At 43.9% G+C, this 15,515-nt stretch overlaps 1 protein-coding gene across 1 annotated transcript in view; it reads right to left on the bottom strand.

The window, feature by feature from the left end:
* Window positions 1-8,332: 8,332 nt before the first annotated feature.
* Window positions 8,333-15,515, bottom strand: part of ROPN1L (rhophilin associated tail protein 1 like) — a 32,575-nt gene continuing 25,392 nt past the window's right edge. Inside the window, exon 5 of the mRNA XM_043508467.1 lies at window positions 8,333-8,730. Within this exon, the coding sequence (XP_043364402.1) occupies window positions 8,676-8,730 (55 nt within the window). The 3' untranslated portion in view covers window positions 8,333-8,675. The remainder of the gene's footprint in view (window positions 8,731-15,515) is intronic.

The following is a 15,515-nucleotide window of genomic DNA, read 5'->3' on the forward strand; positions in this document are numbered from 1 at the left end:
CCCCACCCCCACCCCCACCATTAGATACTTTTCCTATGGGAATCTCACTAGAGCAGGGGGGAAATCTCTTAGAATGTGTCTGCTCAGTTAATCCACCCTCATTTTAGCTGCTTTGTTTATCTGAGATTAGCGGTATCTTTTGAAAACCCTTAGTATGTGGGGGTGGGGTGGAGCGGGAGACTGAAGCTCCAGCAGATTCCCCTGAAGAATACCACCCTGTCTTTCTGTGGTCAGGCTAGGGTTCACCATCCATTGTGGCGTTGAAGACTGGATGGGAGCTGCTGGATTGGCCTTGATATGCCATGTCCTTGTGTGGATGAGGGACCTACATCACAGAAATGGCCAGGAATGGGCTGAACAACCTACATTGATAAGCAAGTAAAACCCTGGCCACATATAGACATGATGGGCATTGGTAGGGATTGAACCAGGGTCCTTCAGAACAAGCCCCTCTCACTCAAGCTAAAGGGGTTACTCTAGGAGAGCTACCGGGTGAGTCTGATGGAATGAATAGAAAGGGGAGCCCGAGCTGAAGTTGATGGGTCCTTCGCAGTAGCAGGGAGATGCTGCGGGAAGGTGTGTCAGTAAGATGGGAGTGGGAGAGGAGGGGATGACTGAGGTGGAGATGTTTGCAAGGGAGATGTTTGCATAGGGAGCTTTGCATGTGAGAAGGAGAAGTCTAAGCTGGACATGGAAAAAGTCAGCCAGAGCCAGACTTGGGGAAGTGGGGAAGGCAGCACCAGGAGAGGAAGATCATCTCAGCAGCTGCAGTTTGGGTGACTGGCAAGGGGAGAAGTCACCAGAACATGATCTGGGGTCTTGTCAGTAGGAAGAGCCTGGATACACTGTCAAAGAGATCAGCCCCATTTTAACAGAGTGAGGAACATAGATGGAGTGGTGAAGAGTTCCTCAAGACCTAGAAAGGAGGCTGATTGCAACTCTGTTCTGATTCTAAGTCCTGTGCTTGGACCACACTCCAGTGCAACCATCTGTAAATTAATGTCCCACCTGAACAACAACCAGCGCTGTTGCTGCCTGTCCTGGAGCAGAAAACTGAGAATCTTGCAGGAGCTTCCTCAGGTCAGTGTCAACCAAGGCTGGTGGCCTGTTAGAGAGTCTGTCTGACTCATTTGGGAAGCAACCTCTTAGAAATGGCTGCTCCACATAAGGGCATGGGGGTTGCAAAAACCCTCCGATGCACAGAGCTCTGACTATCAAGGTATGACATTACTGACGTGAACTGTGACCATATAGATCATTGTTGCAACAAGGCCCTACAGTTGCACAAAATCTTGTACAAAGGAGGTCAAGTAATGTGTCTACAGAAAGATTGTAATTTGCTGGTTATGATTATGCTATCTGTATGTGTGTATCATTTTTGTATTGAAGTTATGAATATTTGTTATGTACTTGTATCTCAATGTATTTGATTCTAAGTAGCCTCAGTGAAGCATTTGGTCAGCTTCTTGAGAAAGGACTATTCTGAGTTAAGTGCCCAATGAAGAAACATTTAACTGACCATGGACTTTGGGAGATGCCAATCCACATCTGAGCTTTCCTGTGAACATTCAAACTAAAATGTAAACAATGGCCTGCAAAAAGCTGAATCATTCATGGACATGTAGCTTGTTGCTGTGATTTTGCACAGAAAAACACAGAGGTTTGCGCCCACAAGAGAGAGAATATAAAAGGCCCTGGAAGCTCCTCCATTTGTCTTCAGCTGGCTCAAGAGATGGCCTCTCCACCCCAAAGAGGTGCCTGAAAGAAACTGGAACAAAGGTCTGTACCTACGGGGGTGCGAGTGATTGCTGGACCCAAGCTATAAACCACAATGTTGGTCTGAAAAGGATTGGGCCCAGATTAGGAAGAAGTCTAGTCTGTGAAAGAAGCTTATTGGGACAACTCTGAGGATGAGATTTACCTGTATTCAGTTTCATACTGTATTAGGCTTAGACTTGCGTGTTTTGTTTTATTTTGCTTGGTAACTTACTTTGTTCTGTCTGTTATTACTTGGAACCACTTAAATCCTACTTTTTATACTTAATACAATCACTTTTGCTTATTAATTAACCCAGAATAAGAAATTAATACCTAGGGAAGCAAACAGCTGTGCATATCTCTCTATCAGTGTTATAGAGGGTGACCAATTTATGAGTTAACCCTGTATAAGCTTTATACAGAGTAAAACAGATTTATTTGGGGTTTTGGCTCCCAGAAAGACTGATTACTGGGTGCTGGGAAAGTCTCTGTTAACTAAGAAGCTCCTGAGCTGAGTGGATCTCAGTTTCAGTGAACTGCAGGGGGGCATGACTCAACCTCTTGATCTCTGCTGTAGTTAATTGGAGTGTCTTACTCAGCAAGACAGGAATGGAGAGAAGCCTTCTCTGGCAGGGAGGTTTGTTCTCAGTGGTATCCCAACACATCTAGTGACAGTCTTGAGAGAGTTTCTGTGACTGAACCCATCACACAAGGCTTGTGTTCTTTCACTAGAGTCCTGATGGCAGAGACCAGATGGTTGCCCCTGAGGTTGGGCCATGGTGCTCTGCACTGAGGAACCAGTCCGGACCGTTCTCTGCAGACTGCTGGGATCTGAAATCATTTGCAGCCCCTGCTGTTGCTGTACCCTGGAGAAGGTGTAGCTGTCTGGGGCTGAATTTGTGATACCAGGGCTAGATACAGCCGACTTTGAACACTGTCACAACAGTGAATAGTGGCAGTTCTGTGTGAGTGAGGTCTGTAGGAATGGGCCTCATCTGAATGGGTGATCTCTTACCCAGACAGAACTCTGTGGGCTGGACTGTACCCTGTGTGTGCAATTCCACAGGCAGTGGAGATGCACAAGTAGTTAGCTTTGGAGAGAGAGGCAGTCAAAACCTGATACCTTTGAGAGGCTTGGGTGGAAGGTGCTAGAGTGAGGCGACACTAACTCATGACCCCTCCCAGGCTCTCCGAAGTTCATCACTATTAGATGCTAAGTGACTGGCTGCAAGGTCACACACAACATCAATAACAGAAGCAGAAGCCAGTCCCAGTACGAATTACCAATCCAGCTCCACCCACTAGACCATGCCCCTTTCCAGAGCCACAGAACCCAGGAGCCCCAACTCTCAGACCTGTGCCTTGCATCACGAGGCCAAACCTCCTCCCGTTAAGGGAGCTATAGACAGGGCCATCTGCAGAGCCCCCCTCCACTATCCCACTGTCAGGGACAGTTGCTATGGGTGAGAAGCGCATGAGCAGAGATCTCCCCTGTGGGAATCCTAGGGGCTGCACACATGGGTTTCACAGGGAAAGCCTCTGGCAGCCACTGAGGAGATTTTCCATCTCTAACAAAGGGTTTCTGTTCTCCCAGATCAGCGGCCAGGTAGCAGAATGCATGGAGATGGGCTAGAGGAGTCATAGAAGTCATCATGTGGTGGTGCAGCAGGTGCAGTGCCTGCCATAGCCACGGGCCAAACCCTGAACTCCGGACAACCCAGGCTCAGGTTCCCTTGATTGCGAAGGAGACTTTGGCTTGGGGAATCGGTCGCTGGTGCCCATAGACAGAGAACTGAGATATTTTCATGAGGCTACTCAGTGGTACATGCAGCTCCAGCCAGACAAGTGGCAAATGTACGTGAAAGAGCAAGGCTTGGACCTCTGCGGAGTAGCTGCACTCAAGCATCCACAGCCAGGAGAGAGAAAATGGGAAGCTCGCTAAGATGGCTGGCCACAGTGCTGAAAAAAAGCAGTTTCGCAGCTAGTTCATTAGAATTAAATAGGAACTAAATATTGAAGGCTTTTCCCTGTCCAATAAAGTGTTAAAAATGTGTTTCTTTACAATTGCTCCAACCTTTATAATATCCTGGTATAATTTAAGGCAGGGGGGCGGGGAATTTCTAAATGTAATAGGTCATTTTAGGAGCATGAACTATCAGGTTCAATCTCTAAGCACCTAATTCTACAACTTGAGCTGAACCAAATAAATGCCTCGGGGGGTAGCAGTAGTCAGCTCCCATCCTCTTTGTGGACTTACCTCCAGGGAGGCATTCAGTACATCAGGTCATAGAGCAGCATGAGGTTCCCCTTGCAGTTGCCTGTTGGCAATGCCCTTGTTGGGAAGCACATCAGGGTACTGTGGACTGGGCAGGAGAGATGCCTCCAAACCTGCACAGCCTGAGGATCCAGAGAGCTCTGTCCAGATCCCAAAGCTTCCTCAGAGCAACTGAGGAGACAGACGGCACCTGGACTTTCCCTCTCTCCGTATCCGAGCAGCACAGAAGAAGCTGTTTATAGGCATGTCAAGTGCCATCTCCTGTGACACTCACATGTGGGTCACTGATATATTTGTAGAGTCCAGGCTGAAGGCCACACACTCCTCTGGGCTCTGGGAAGCAGAAGGACTTGTGCTGCAATAAATCTTTCTGTGCCCCTGCTGAGCAAGCAAGGTTTGCTCCGCTTGATGGTTTCCAGCTCCCAGAAAGCACCGAAGGGTAAGGAGACAGTGATACAAAAGTGGGTGTAGGAAGAAGCAGAGCTAAAGGGTAACAGACAGTCATGCTATAGTGTCCCCTCTAGATTCACTCGATCACCTCATTCCTTCCCATTGTTGAGTCAGGTTCCCCCACTACAAAGCTGCCTCTGGCTCACTACAGGCTCTCCCACTGCCCTGTTGTGAGAGAGGTAAGGAATGCCTTTTGCACCTGGCTTTTAAGTGGGGAGCCATGTGTGACCCCAGCTCCTTGACAGTCACTTGAGAGTATATCTACATTGCAATTAGACACCTGAGGCTGGCCTATGCCAGCCGCTTTAGGGCTTGCAGGGCTTGGGCTGCAGGGCTGTTTCACTGCAGTGTAGACTTCTGTGCTCAGGTTGCAGTTTCAGCTCTGGGACTCTCTGACCTCACAGGCTTGAACATGGGAGTCCCAAATCCACTTCACTGAGGTTGTAGGGAGGTTACTGAGGCAGAGTTGGTCCCCAAGAATGCTGCCTTGTGTTCTCTTTCTTTAATGTCTGTTCCTGGTGTCCCCTTGGTATGTGAGGCTGGGGATGGCAGGCTGTAAAGAGTTCATTTCAAGGTCACGCATATCCTCTGCTGGGCAAATTTGTAATTATAAAACTCACCTGAAACATCTTTAAAAGCAAACATATCCATTTGATCCATGATGGGTATGGGTAAGATCCATACCCATCCTGGGAAAACAAGTAGAAGGGCATTTGGGGTGGTGGTGGGGGGGAGAACCATGAGATTCTCTCATCCAGTCTCCTGATCTTCCATCTGTGGGAAGGGCATGGACCTACAAATGGCCTATCCTGGGACCCCATTTAAATGGGGATTCCAGCACAGACAGCTGTGGAGTGACCACTTTGTGGCCATGAGATGGAAAGCTACAGTATTATTGGTTATTAGTGGTTTCAAATCCAACAGAAGGACTTCCATTGATTTCAAGGGGCTTTGAACTGGCTGCACATGTCTTGACGGTTCTGCTAAATAAGATTTGCTTTTACATATAACCTTCTCATAGGCAACATGGCAGAAATGAGTTTTTAAGAGTTGTTCCCATAGGCCTCAATCCCACAAACATTAAAGCATACACATAGCTTTAGTCACAAGAAGTTCTGATGCATTCAGTGGGACTACTTATATGAATAACATTAAGCAAGTGATTGGACGTTTGTAGGTTCAGGGAGTTAGTCCTTCACCTGAAGGCAAAATAGGTACGGTTTCCCCCCTCCACTGGGTCACAAAAGTCAAAGACAAATCTCTCCTACCCTGTTGCTAAACTGCTTTCTCACTGGAAGAACTGAATTAAAATCCACCCTCCCCGCTAAGACTCCAAAGGTTTTAGAAACAGAAAATCACAAAAACTTGTCATGTCAAAAGACTTAATTTTATATCTCAGTTGAATTTTAATCAACAATTTATCCACATGCTTGCTTTTTTAACAAAAACCTGATCTTTAAAATAATTTTAGCAATTTTTCTTGGAAGCAGAGAAGAATCTGACAAACATGCACATGGCAGAGACAGGATAGTTGACTAATGTATGCATCAAATCATACCATATCATACAGAATATTTTTTCATGTGCATAAATCAGTGAACAGCCTATCAAGATTATTGTGCAACTGTTTTCTTTCCAACCTCAATCCTTATCTATACTCTGTGTCTCGTTGTATTGTCTGTGTCAGAGCCTTATTCCAGAGCCCTTGCCTTCATGAGCAGCGCTATTGAAGCCGGTAGGACTACACATGTAAAGGCCGCAGGTTTGGGCGATAAATCAGACATGAACACAGAATTCAGTGGCACTCAAATAATAATCAAACCCCACCGCATCACATCTTTTTTTAAATAAAAAAGGTCTTCCCTCTACATCCAATTTTTCAGTGAGCTATTTTGCATAATGCTGTACTCCTTTCCTTCCCCGCTACATACCTGATCTCAGAACCAGTGTACACGTCCCATTGCTCTTCCAGCAAATTTGTGCAACTTTTAAAGGGAAAGTCCAAATGTTGAAAAATAAAATAAAAGCTGTTCAAAGCCACCTTTCCCCCAACCGGTCATCAGTGCTGTCCTGTTCAAAGTGAGCCGCAATTGTGCCATTAAAGCATAGTTCTGCTGCATCAGATTGTAGGACGGCACAGCATGTTCCCACTGTACACCACGGGGGAGGAAAAATCGCGGCCATCTCCCCAGCCCTGGGGTCCTAGGAGGGAGCAGTCCCTGTGTGCCCCCCAAGTCCAGATCTGCAACTGTGCTGTCCCATTGTGTGGGAGAGCGAGGCAGAGAGGCCACAAAGGCTCCTTGGACACATATTTGTTCGCTAGCCAGCTACAATGTGTCCTTAAACTGAAAGCACCTCAGGGCAGAGCCCTGTTCATGGTGCTTGAACAGTACCATGCACACACATGGTGCTGTATGTAGACTTAATAAAAAACAGCCTATGACTAGCCCAATTTGCAGAAGTACTGAATCACCACTTACCATTTCATACAGATCTTGTTCAAAGTGTTGCAATTGTACCCAATTTTAAGACTGTCTAAAAGGCTGGACTAAAAATATTTGTTACTTGCTAACTGTGAATGGCAACAGCTCTTTGTGGGCATTGCCAAGAATTGCATTGGCAGATCTCGCTCAAAACCAACTCTTGAAAGCAGTAGCTCCATAAAGGTTATAGTGATTGGCTGGTAGTATTTCTGACTCTGCAATTTCATTTGAGCAAATAATACGTTCAGGGCAGTGCTGTGCAGAAGCATAACAAGAAATGGGATTCTTTGTAATTGCTCAGATTACTGCAGCCCCTTCTTTTTATGTCTCTTCTTTTGAAAATCTGTTTTTCGGGTCTGTACTGCCTTTGCTAGGATTTTTTTTTTATAAACATAAAACGATTTTCCAATTTCCAAAAAGTGCAGATTGGACAAAATCTATTATAAACTTCATGTGGTACAAAAAAATCCTTAAACCATTTAATGTGTCATTATTTGTTCTGGTCTCCCATGTTTAAAAAGGATGAATTCAAACTGGAGCAGGTTCAGAGAAGGGCTACTAGGAAGATCCAAGGAATGGAAAACTTGTCTTATGAAAGGAGACTTAAGGAGCTTGGCCTGTTTAGCCTAACTAAAAGAAGGTTGAGGGGAGATATGATTGCTCTCTATAAATATATCAGAGGGATAAATACAGGAGAGGGAGAGGAATTATTTCAGCTCAGCACCAATGTGGACAAAAGAACAAATGTGTATAAACTGGCCACCAGGAAGTTTAGACTTGAAATTAGATGAAGGTTTCTAACCATCAGAAGAGTGAAGTTTTGGAATAGCCTCCCAAGGGAAGCAGTGGGGGCAAAAGATCTATCTAGCTTTAAGATTCTACTCGATAAGTTTATGGAGGAGATGGTATGATGGGATAATGGGATTTTGGTAAGTAATTGATCTTTAAATATTCAGGGTAAATAGGACTAATCCCCTGAGATGGGATATTAGATGGATGGGATCTGAGTTACTACAGAAAATTTTCCTGGGTATCTGGCTGGTGAATCTTGCCCATATGCTCAGGGTTTAGCTGATCGCCATATTTGGGGTCGGGAAGGAATTTTCCTCCAGGGCAGATTGGAGAGGCCCTGGAGGTTTTTTGCCTTCCTCTGTAGCATGGGGCATGAGTGACTGGAGGGAGGCTTCTCTGCTCCTTGAAGTCTTTAAATCATGATTTAAGGACTTCAATAGCTCAGACATAGGTGAGGTTTTTTTGTAGGAGTGGGTGGGTGAGATTCTGTGGCCTGCGCTGTGCAGGAAGTCGGACTAGATGATCAGAATGGTCCCTTCTGACCTTAGTATCTATGAATCTATCTATGAATCTATTTGGGAGAGGAGGGAGGGATACACAGAGTATCATCATACTGGAGTGCAGGTTAATAATATAATCAGTTAACAGCTTATTGATCTTTATGGGTGGAAAATGGACAGAAGGATCAGAAAAAGAGGATAAGAATTCTTGTAATAAGCTACAGGGAAAATAGGGAGCAACAGCCACATGGGGCACAGCATCTGTTCCCTCTTCTTATTAAGTGAAAATATGAGAATTTCATCTTCTATATTGCAACCTATGATTTCTGTTCTATTAAATAAAAATGGCACTTCCTAGTATGGTCACGGTGATTGTGGTTCACCTGCTGGCCAGGTGAGGGCATGATCAGTAAAGATCTAGGAGGCCTGGGTCAGAAAGTTTCTGGGCTGCACCATGCCATTCTGTTGGTCTCTGGAAAAGAACAATCATACACAGAACATTTTAAAATACTATTTCTTAACCTTTACACATCACAATGAAACACTGGCTGAAGAAGAAAAGCACCACGGAAGAGCTAAGCATTATTGTACTCTCAGTCAGATGAGGGGGAACTGTGCTGTGCTGTCCCTCCACTGCACTGAAAAGCCACCCTCCTCCAATAGTGACGTGTCCCCAGAAGGCAAGAGGGCTTTGGGTGAGTGTACATGTGGTTTCTTAGTTTCAAAATAAAAGAGGTCTTGATTATCTCAACACCCTGACAGTATGAGTTGTGACATTTTGGAATGCACAATAGGAACAGATCAATAGCCAACTGAGCCTAGTATCTCTAGCAGTGACCAAAGCTGAATGGTTCAGAGGAAGGCATAATCACCCCTCCTCCACCATTCCATTATGGCTAGGTCTACATGTAAGTGAAATAAGTACCATCTCGTAGGAAGCTTTAGATGAAAAGAAAGCATTTTTACCCATTGCTGGTGTCGAAGCAGTTATGAGATCAATAAAGCCCTAAGACCCACATGTCACCTTAACAATTGGGGGAGGGGAATGGCCTCTTTTGACAGTAAGGTCATAGTTTCTATCAGCTTCTATAGCTTCTTCTACCTTTGAAATATTTTCCCCTTCCTAACAGCTTTGCCTCCACCTTACTAAGCAATTTGCCTCAACAATATCCTGCAGCAATGAGTTTCCCAAGTTAATTATACAGTGCATTAAGAACTTCTTTTATCACTTTTAAATTTAAGAACTTTTTCCTTTCTCATCACTGCTGATAGAGGATGTTGGTTTAATAAAAATGCCTTTTTGAGCATGACTACACTGCAATTAGAAACTCACAGCTGGCTCATGCCAACTGACTTGATCTACGGGGCTGTTGAACTGCGGTGTAGACCTCTGAGCTCAGCCTAGAGGTCAGGCTCTAGGATTCTGTGAGGTGGGAGGGTCCCAGATCTTGGACTGCAGTCCAAGCCAGAATGTCTACACAGCAATTAAGCAGCCCCAGGAGTCTGAGTCAGATGGCATGGGCCAGCCACAAGTGTCTAACTACAGTGTAGACATACCCCCTATTCTGCCTACTTCGCTCATCTGTCACTGATTAGTATTGGTGAGGTCTAAATTACTGCACTACTGAACCATACACACACATGCTTTTAAAGTTTATTATATGGTGGCCTCTGTGAAATGAGCTGTGGTTTTTTGGTTCAGGTCCTGGGTCAAAAAAAAAATAGAGTTCACCATTTGGCTCTTTGTGCCAGTCTCAGGGACCTGTTAGAGAAATAAATGGGCCTTGAGAGCAAACTACCTTTCACACCAAAATGTGATCTCTCTGGGGTAAGGTTAAAGAAGATGTTTCAGAAGAACTGGGTTTAGCTTACATTACATGCACATTGGTACTGCACCTGTTCCCTGCATAGAGGATGAATGTTCATGCTCATGAAAGGCACTGGACTAAGAAGTCACTTTCAAAGGAAAGGAACATATGTCCTCCTGTGATGCCTTATGAGGGTGTGTATGCATTTAACCAGGATTATGCAATAATTTGTGTTTAAATTAAACTAGGCTTATCACTGCAATGTATTCACAAAGAGGGCAGTGCTCAGTCCCCCCCAATGCAATGTATAGATCATAGATGTAAACACTGACCTTTATCAGGAGTCATCATTAAGGGCTACATTTAGACAGAGAGGATGGCAGTCTAAATTCAGAGACATAAAAGAAGCAGCTAACTTAGAAACTGAAGATATGTATTTCAAATAGAAATCTCCTAAACAGGACAGTCTGGGATCAGAGTTACAAGCTAGTTAAATGCTATTTCCAGAGTCAAGTGCATGTTTTTTACTGGTATCTCCAGGGCAATGGTAAAGCATATAATAATTCGTATTTCCATATCTTGAAGGTTTTAGCAGGTGGAGACAAAGGAAAGAGTTGGGTACTTATTTCAATACTAAACACGGGGCTGCCCTAACTTGCACTTCAGGCTGACAGTTCTATCACTAACTAAAAGTATAGCCACAAAGCAGTGATGAGATCCTGGAGCCTGGAGTACCTGTTTTGTTTCACAGAGTGGCTTGATACAAACTACTTGCAGATCAGACTTTCTTATCTAAATCCCAGATTCATGTTTCTCTTTCCTCCTTATTGTATCTGATATTAGCTTAACTAGCAGAGGAAGGACAAAGGCCCAGTAGTTAAATAACATGCGTGTGCATGTTCACAGCGCTAGCAGCTCAGTGTAGGCACTGGGAAGTTCACCCCTTAGAACTCTGGATATTTCTATAACAGTAAGAGGGAGGAGGTAGGTAAATTATAGACAGAGTTGAGATGGGTAGAGGGAGTTGCTGAGGTGAGGAGCTCCAGTGGGTAGCACATACCCTGCAGCCTCACAAAAAGAAAATGAGAGCAATGTAGAATCCAATGGGGTGAGGTGTGGGGTGTCAGACTCCCTTTCTCCACCCCCAACAAAGAGCTCAGAAAAGTTTCAGTCTTTCTTCCCTGGAAACAGATGAACATTAGATCATGGGCTCAAAATGGGGAGTAAAATTAAAAAAAGACTCTGGCTCTATGTTTTCTTTCCCTTTGCTTTTCCATTCTCCCACATCAGTCCTCTATAACTGTCAATTCCTTTTGAAGGTTTTATTTTATTTTTGTCTTTCCCTCTCTTTGTTCAGAGGATATGATTTTTATGTAAGTCAGCCTCTCTTCCTTCCACATTCAAGCTTTGCTCTTTTCTGCTGTCCCCACACATCCCATCATTGGCCCGCTTCCTCTTTTCCCCTTTCCACTGCTGCTTTCTTTTTCATTTCCCTTCACATTGGTGGTGAATGAAGGAGGACCTCCGATACACTATCTCACTCCTCATCTCACACCCATCCCCATCTCATCTTCTCTGGTTCTCTCCCACCCCTTGAATCTCTCAACTTCCCTTTCCCCAATCTATTATTTCCTCAACCAGTGCTCTCCACCTCCCTCCTGAGGTTTTCCAGACAGTCTCTTCTCTTTCCAGTGGTGGGGTCATGGCTCTTGTGATGAGAAGAAAAGGAGCTCAAAAGACAAATGCACTTCTGAAACTAACTTTGACATTGTCACAGTATTACTACTTAAGCAGAGCCACAGCTTACATTAATGTAGCTGCCTAATTCTGTTTGCACGTCCAATAACAGCATCATAATTATTGGGTTACAGCACGTAAACCAGCACGTAATTAATCATTAAAAATGTTTCAGATACAACACTTTAAAAAGTATTTGATTTTTAAAAAAGATGTGTTAAATGCTTCAAAAAGAAACGCTTTATTGGAGTTGGCTGGACAATAATCCTAGTGACCACAGATTAGTGGATACTCGTTTGAAATCATGGTTTGAATAGCCAGACGACTACAAAACTCTAGCTAGGACTCAAGGGATAAAACAGTTACTAATACTCTTGCAAAGATGATTCATCACTACCACTCCAACTTCTTGTTCTACTAGCCCCAGATCTAACCACTCCCAATCCCTAAACCATTCAATATATATTCTTTGTTAGATGTCCCATTGTTTACATGTTATTTATTACACAATATGTTGCAGAATTTATTTATTTATTTATTTACACAATATGTTGCCTGATAGTTCAGGTGTTAAGGACTAAAATGGATATCTGAAAGAACTGGTGGCCAGTTGTACATATAACATTTGATGTAGAGCCATGCACATTTGTCTTCAACTTTCTGCACAAGGTTCTAGATGGTTAAACCATCATGCAAAGCCCTTGGCATCCCTCTCTGTCTTAGAATCCTGAACATCTGCATATTTCTACTTTTGTTACTGTGTGTTCACAGAGTCTATGAGCTGGCATGCTACTAACTCCTGCCCAGCTGATAAACATGCTTCATAAACATGAAAGGTTCCTCAGCTCCCTGATAAACTAGTAGGATGCTCCATTGCAGTCTCTCATATGACAGACTGCTTGGCACAAAGCTGGATTCAGTAAAGTGTATTGCAGTTTAAGGCAGAAGGGGTGGCTGTATTCAATCCCTATTAGTCACAATACATTTTATTTAATCAAGTAATTAGTAACAATGAACATTTAAACTGCAGTAAAGTTAAAATTATTCCGAGAAAACTGGGACTTCTATCATACAAAGTAACAACAAATGCTGAATCGGCATTAAGATAAACAAATTGACAATGAGTGCTTGAGTGTGGCATAATTTAGAGAAATAAGGTGACCATATTTGGCATAAGGTGACCATATTTTCTAAATCAAACACTAGGACCCTTTTGTGGCAATGACTTTAAGGGTTGTGAAATTCACATGAAATTGATATTTCAAACTATATGCACTCTGATTTCATGTTTTTATTGCAGATAGTTTCAGATCTGTATGAAGCTACATTCATGTGAAATTGTGATGTAAACCATATATGATTTTTGTATGAAGTCCATATAGTTTTGGTGACCATCTAGAGGAAGGAAGCAAAGGACAGACTGACCACCAGGTACCCATCTTCTCCATCCTCAATGCCACTGAGTTAACATCACTACAATAACTATTCCACATTTGGTGACAATGTATACCTTCAAATCAGCGGCACTGCGATGGGTACCCGCATGGCCCCACAGTATGCCAACATTTTTATGGCTGACTTAGAACAACGCTTCCTCAGCTCTCGTCCCCTAATGCCCCTACTCTACTTGCGCTACATTGATGACATCTTTATCATCTGGACCCATGGAAAAGAAGCTCTTGAGGAATTCCACCATGATTTCAACAATTTCCATCCCACCATCAACCTCAGCCTGGACCAGTCCACACAAGAGATCCACTTCCTGGACACTACGGTGCTAATAAGCGATGGTCACATAAACACCACCCTATATCGGAAACCTACTGACCGCTATTCCTACCTACATGCCTCTAGCTTTCATCCAGATCATACCACTCGATCCATTGTCTACAGCCAAGCGCTACGATATAACCGCATTTGCTCCAACCCCTCAGACAGAGACAAACACCTACAAGATCTCTATCATGCATTCCTACAACTACAATACCCACCTGCTGAAGTGAAGAAACAGATTGACAGAGCCAGAAGAGTACCCAGAAGTCACCTACTACAGGACAGGCCCAACAAAGAAAACAACAGAACGCCACTAGCCATCACCTTCAGCCCCCAACTAAAACCTCTCCAACGCATCATCAAGGATCTACAACCTATCCTGAAGGACGAGCCATCGCTCTCTCAGATCTTGGGAGACAGACCAGTCCTTGCTTACAGACAGCCCCCCAATCTGAAGCAAATACTCACCAGCAACCACACACCACACAACAGAACCACTAACCCAGGAACCTATCCTTGCAACAAAGCCCGTTGCCAACTCTGTCCACATATCTATTCAGGGGATACCATCATAGGGCCTAATCACATCAGCCACACTATCAGAGGCTCGTTCACCGGCGCATCTACCAATGTGATATATGCCATCATGTGCCAGCAATGCCCCTCTGCCATGTACATTGGCCAAACTGGACAGTCTCTACGTAAAAGAATGAATGGACACAAATCAGACGTCAAGAATTATAACATTCAAAAACCAGTTGGAGAACACTTCAATCTCTCTGGTCACTCGATCACAGACCTAAGAGTGGCTATACTTCAACAAAAAAGCTTCAAAAACAGACTCCAACGAGAGACTGCTGAATTGGAATTAATTTGCAAACTGGATACAATTAACTTAGGCTTGAATAGAGACTGGGAATGGATGAGTCATTACACAAAGTAAAACTATTTCCCCATGGTATTTCTCCCTCCCACCCCACCCCCCACTGTTCCTCTGATATTCTTGTTAACTGCTGGAATTAGCCTACCTGCTTGTCACCATGAAAGGTTTTCCTCCTTCCCCCCCTGCTGTTGGTGATGGCTTATTTTAAGTGATCACTCTCCTTACAGTGTGTTTGATAAACCCATTGTTTCATGTTCTCTGTGTGTGTGTATATAAATCTCTCCTCTGTTTTTTCCACCAAATGCATCCGATGAAGTGAGCTGTAGCTCACGAAAGCTTATGCTCTAATAAATTTGTTAGTCTCTAAGGTGCCACAAGTACTCCTTTTCTTTTTGCGAATACAGACTAACACGGCTGCTACTCTGAAACCTGTGATTATGCAAGGCACTGAATTTAGCCGTATAGAGTGGAAATCTGTCAACTTCATGAAAAAACTCGCACAGATACAGACAGACATCATCTTCCTCTCCAAATGCAAACAGATGGACATCATACCGAAAGGACTGAAGGTAAAAAATCCATTACAATCTACATACCACACAGACTATGCTGACAGCTTGTGCCACACACTCTCAAGGAAACTGCGGAACCACCTGATCAACATCCTCTACAGCAAACAGGGAAAGATTAAGAATGAGCTCTCAAAACTGGATACTCTCATAAAGAACCAACCTTCCACACAAACTTCCTCGTGGCTGGACTTTACAAAAACTAGACAAGCCATTTACAAAACACACTTTGATTCTCTACAAAAGAAAAAGGACACTAAGCTATCTAAACTACTATATGCCACAAGGGGCCACAACAATGGTTCCCGTAACCCACCCAGCAATATTGTTAATCTATCCAACTATACTCTTAGCCCAGCGGAAGAATCTGTCCTATCTCGGGGCCTCTCCTTTTGCCCCTCCACCCCCACGAACATGATACAGTTCTGTGGTGACCTAGAATCCTATTTTCGACGTCTCAGACTCAAGGAATATTTCCAACACACCT

Source organism: Dermochelys coriacea, chromosome 2, assembly GCF_009764565.3.
Source record: "Dermochelys coriacea isolate rDerCor1 chromosome 2, rDerCor1.pri.v4, whole genome shotgun sequence".
NCBI lineage: Eukaryota > Metazoa > Chordata > Testudines > Dermochelyidae > Dermochelys > Dermochelys coriacea.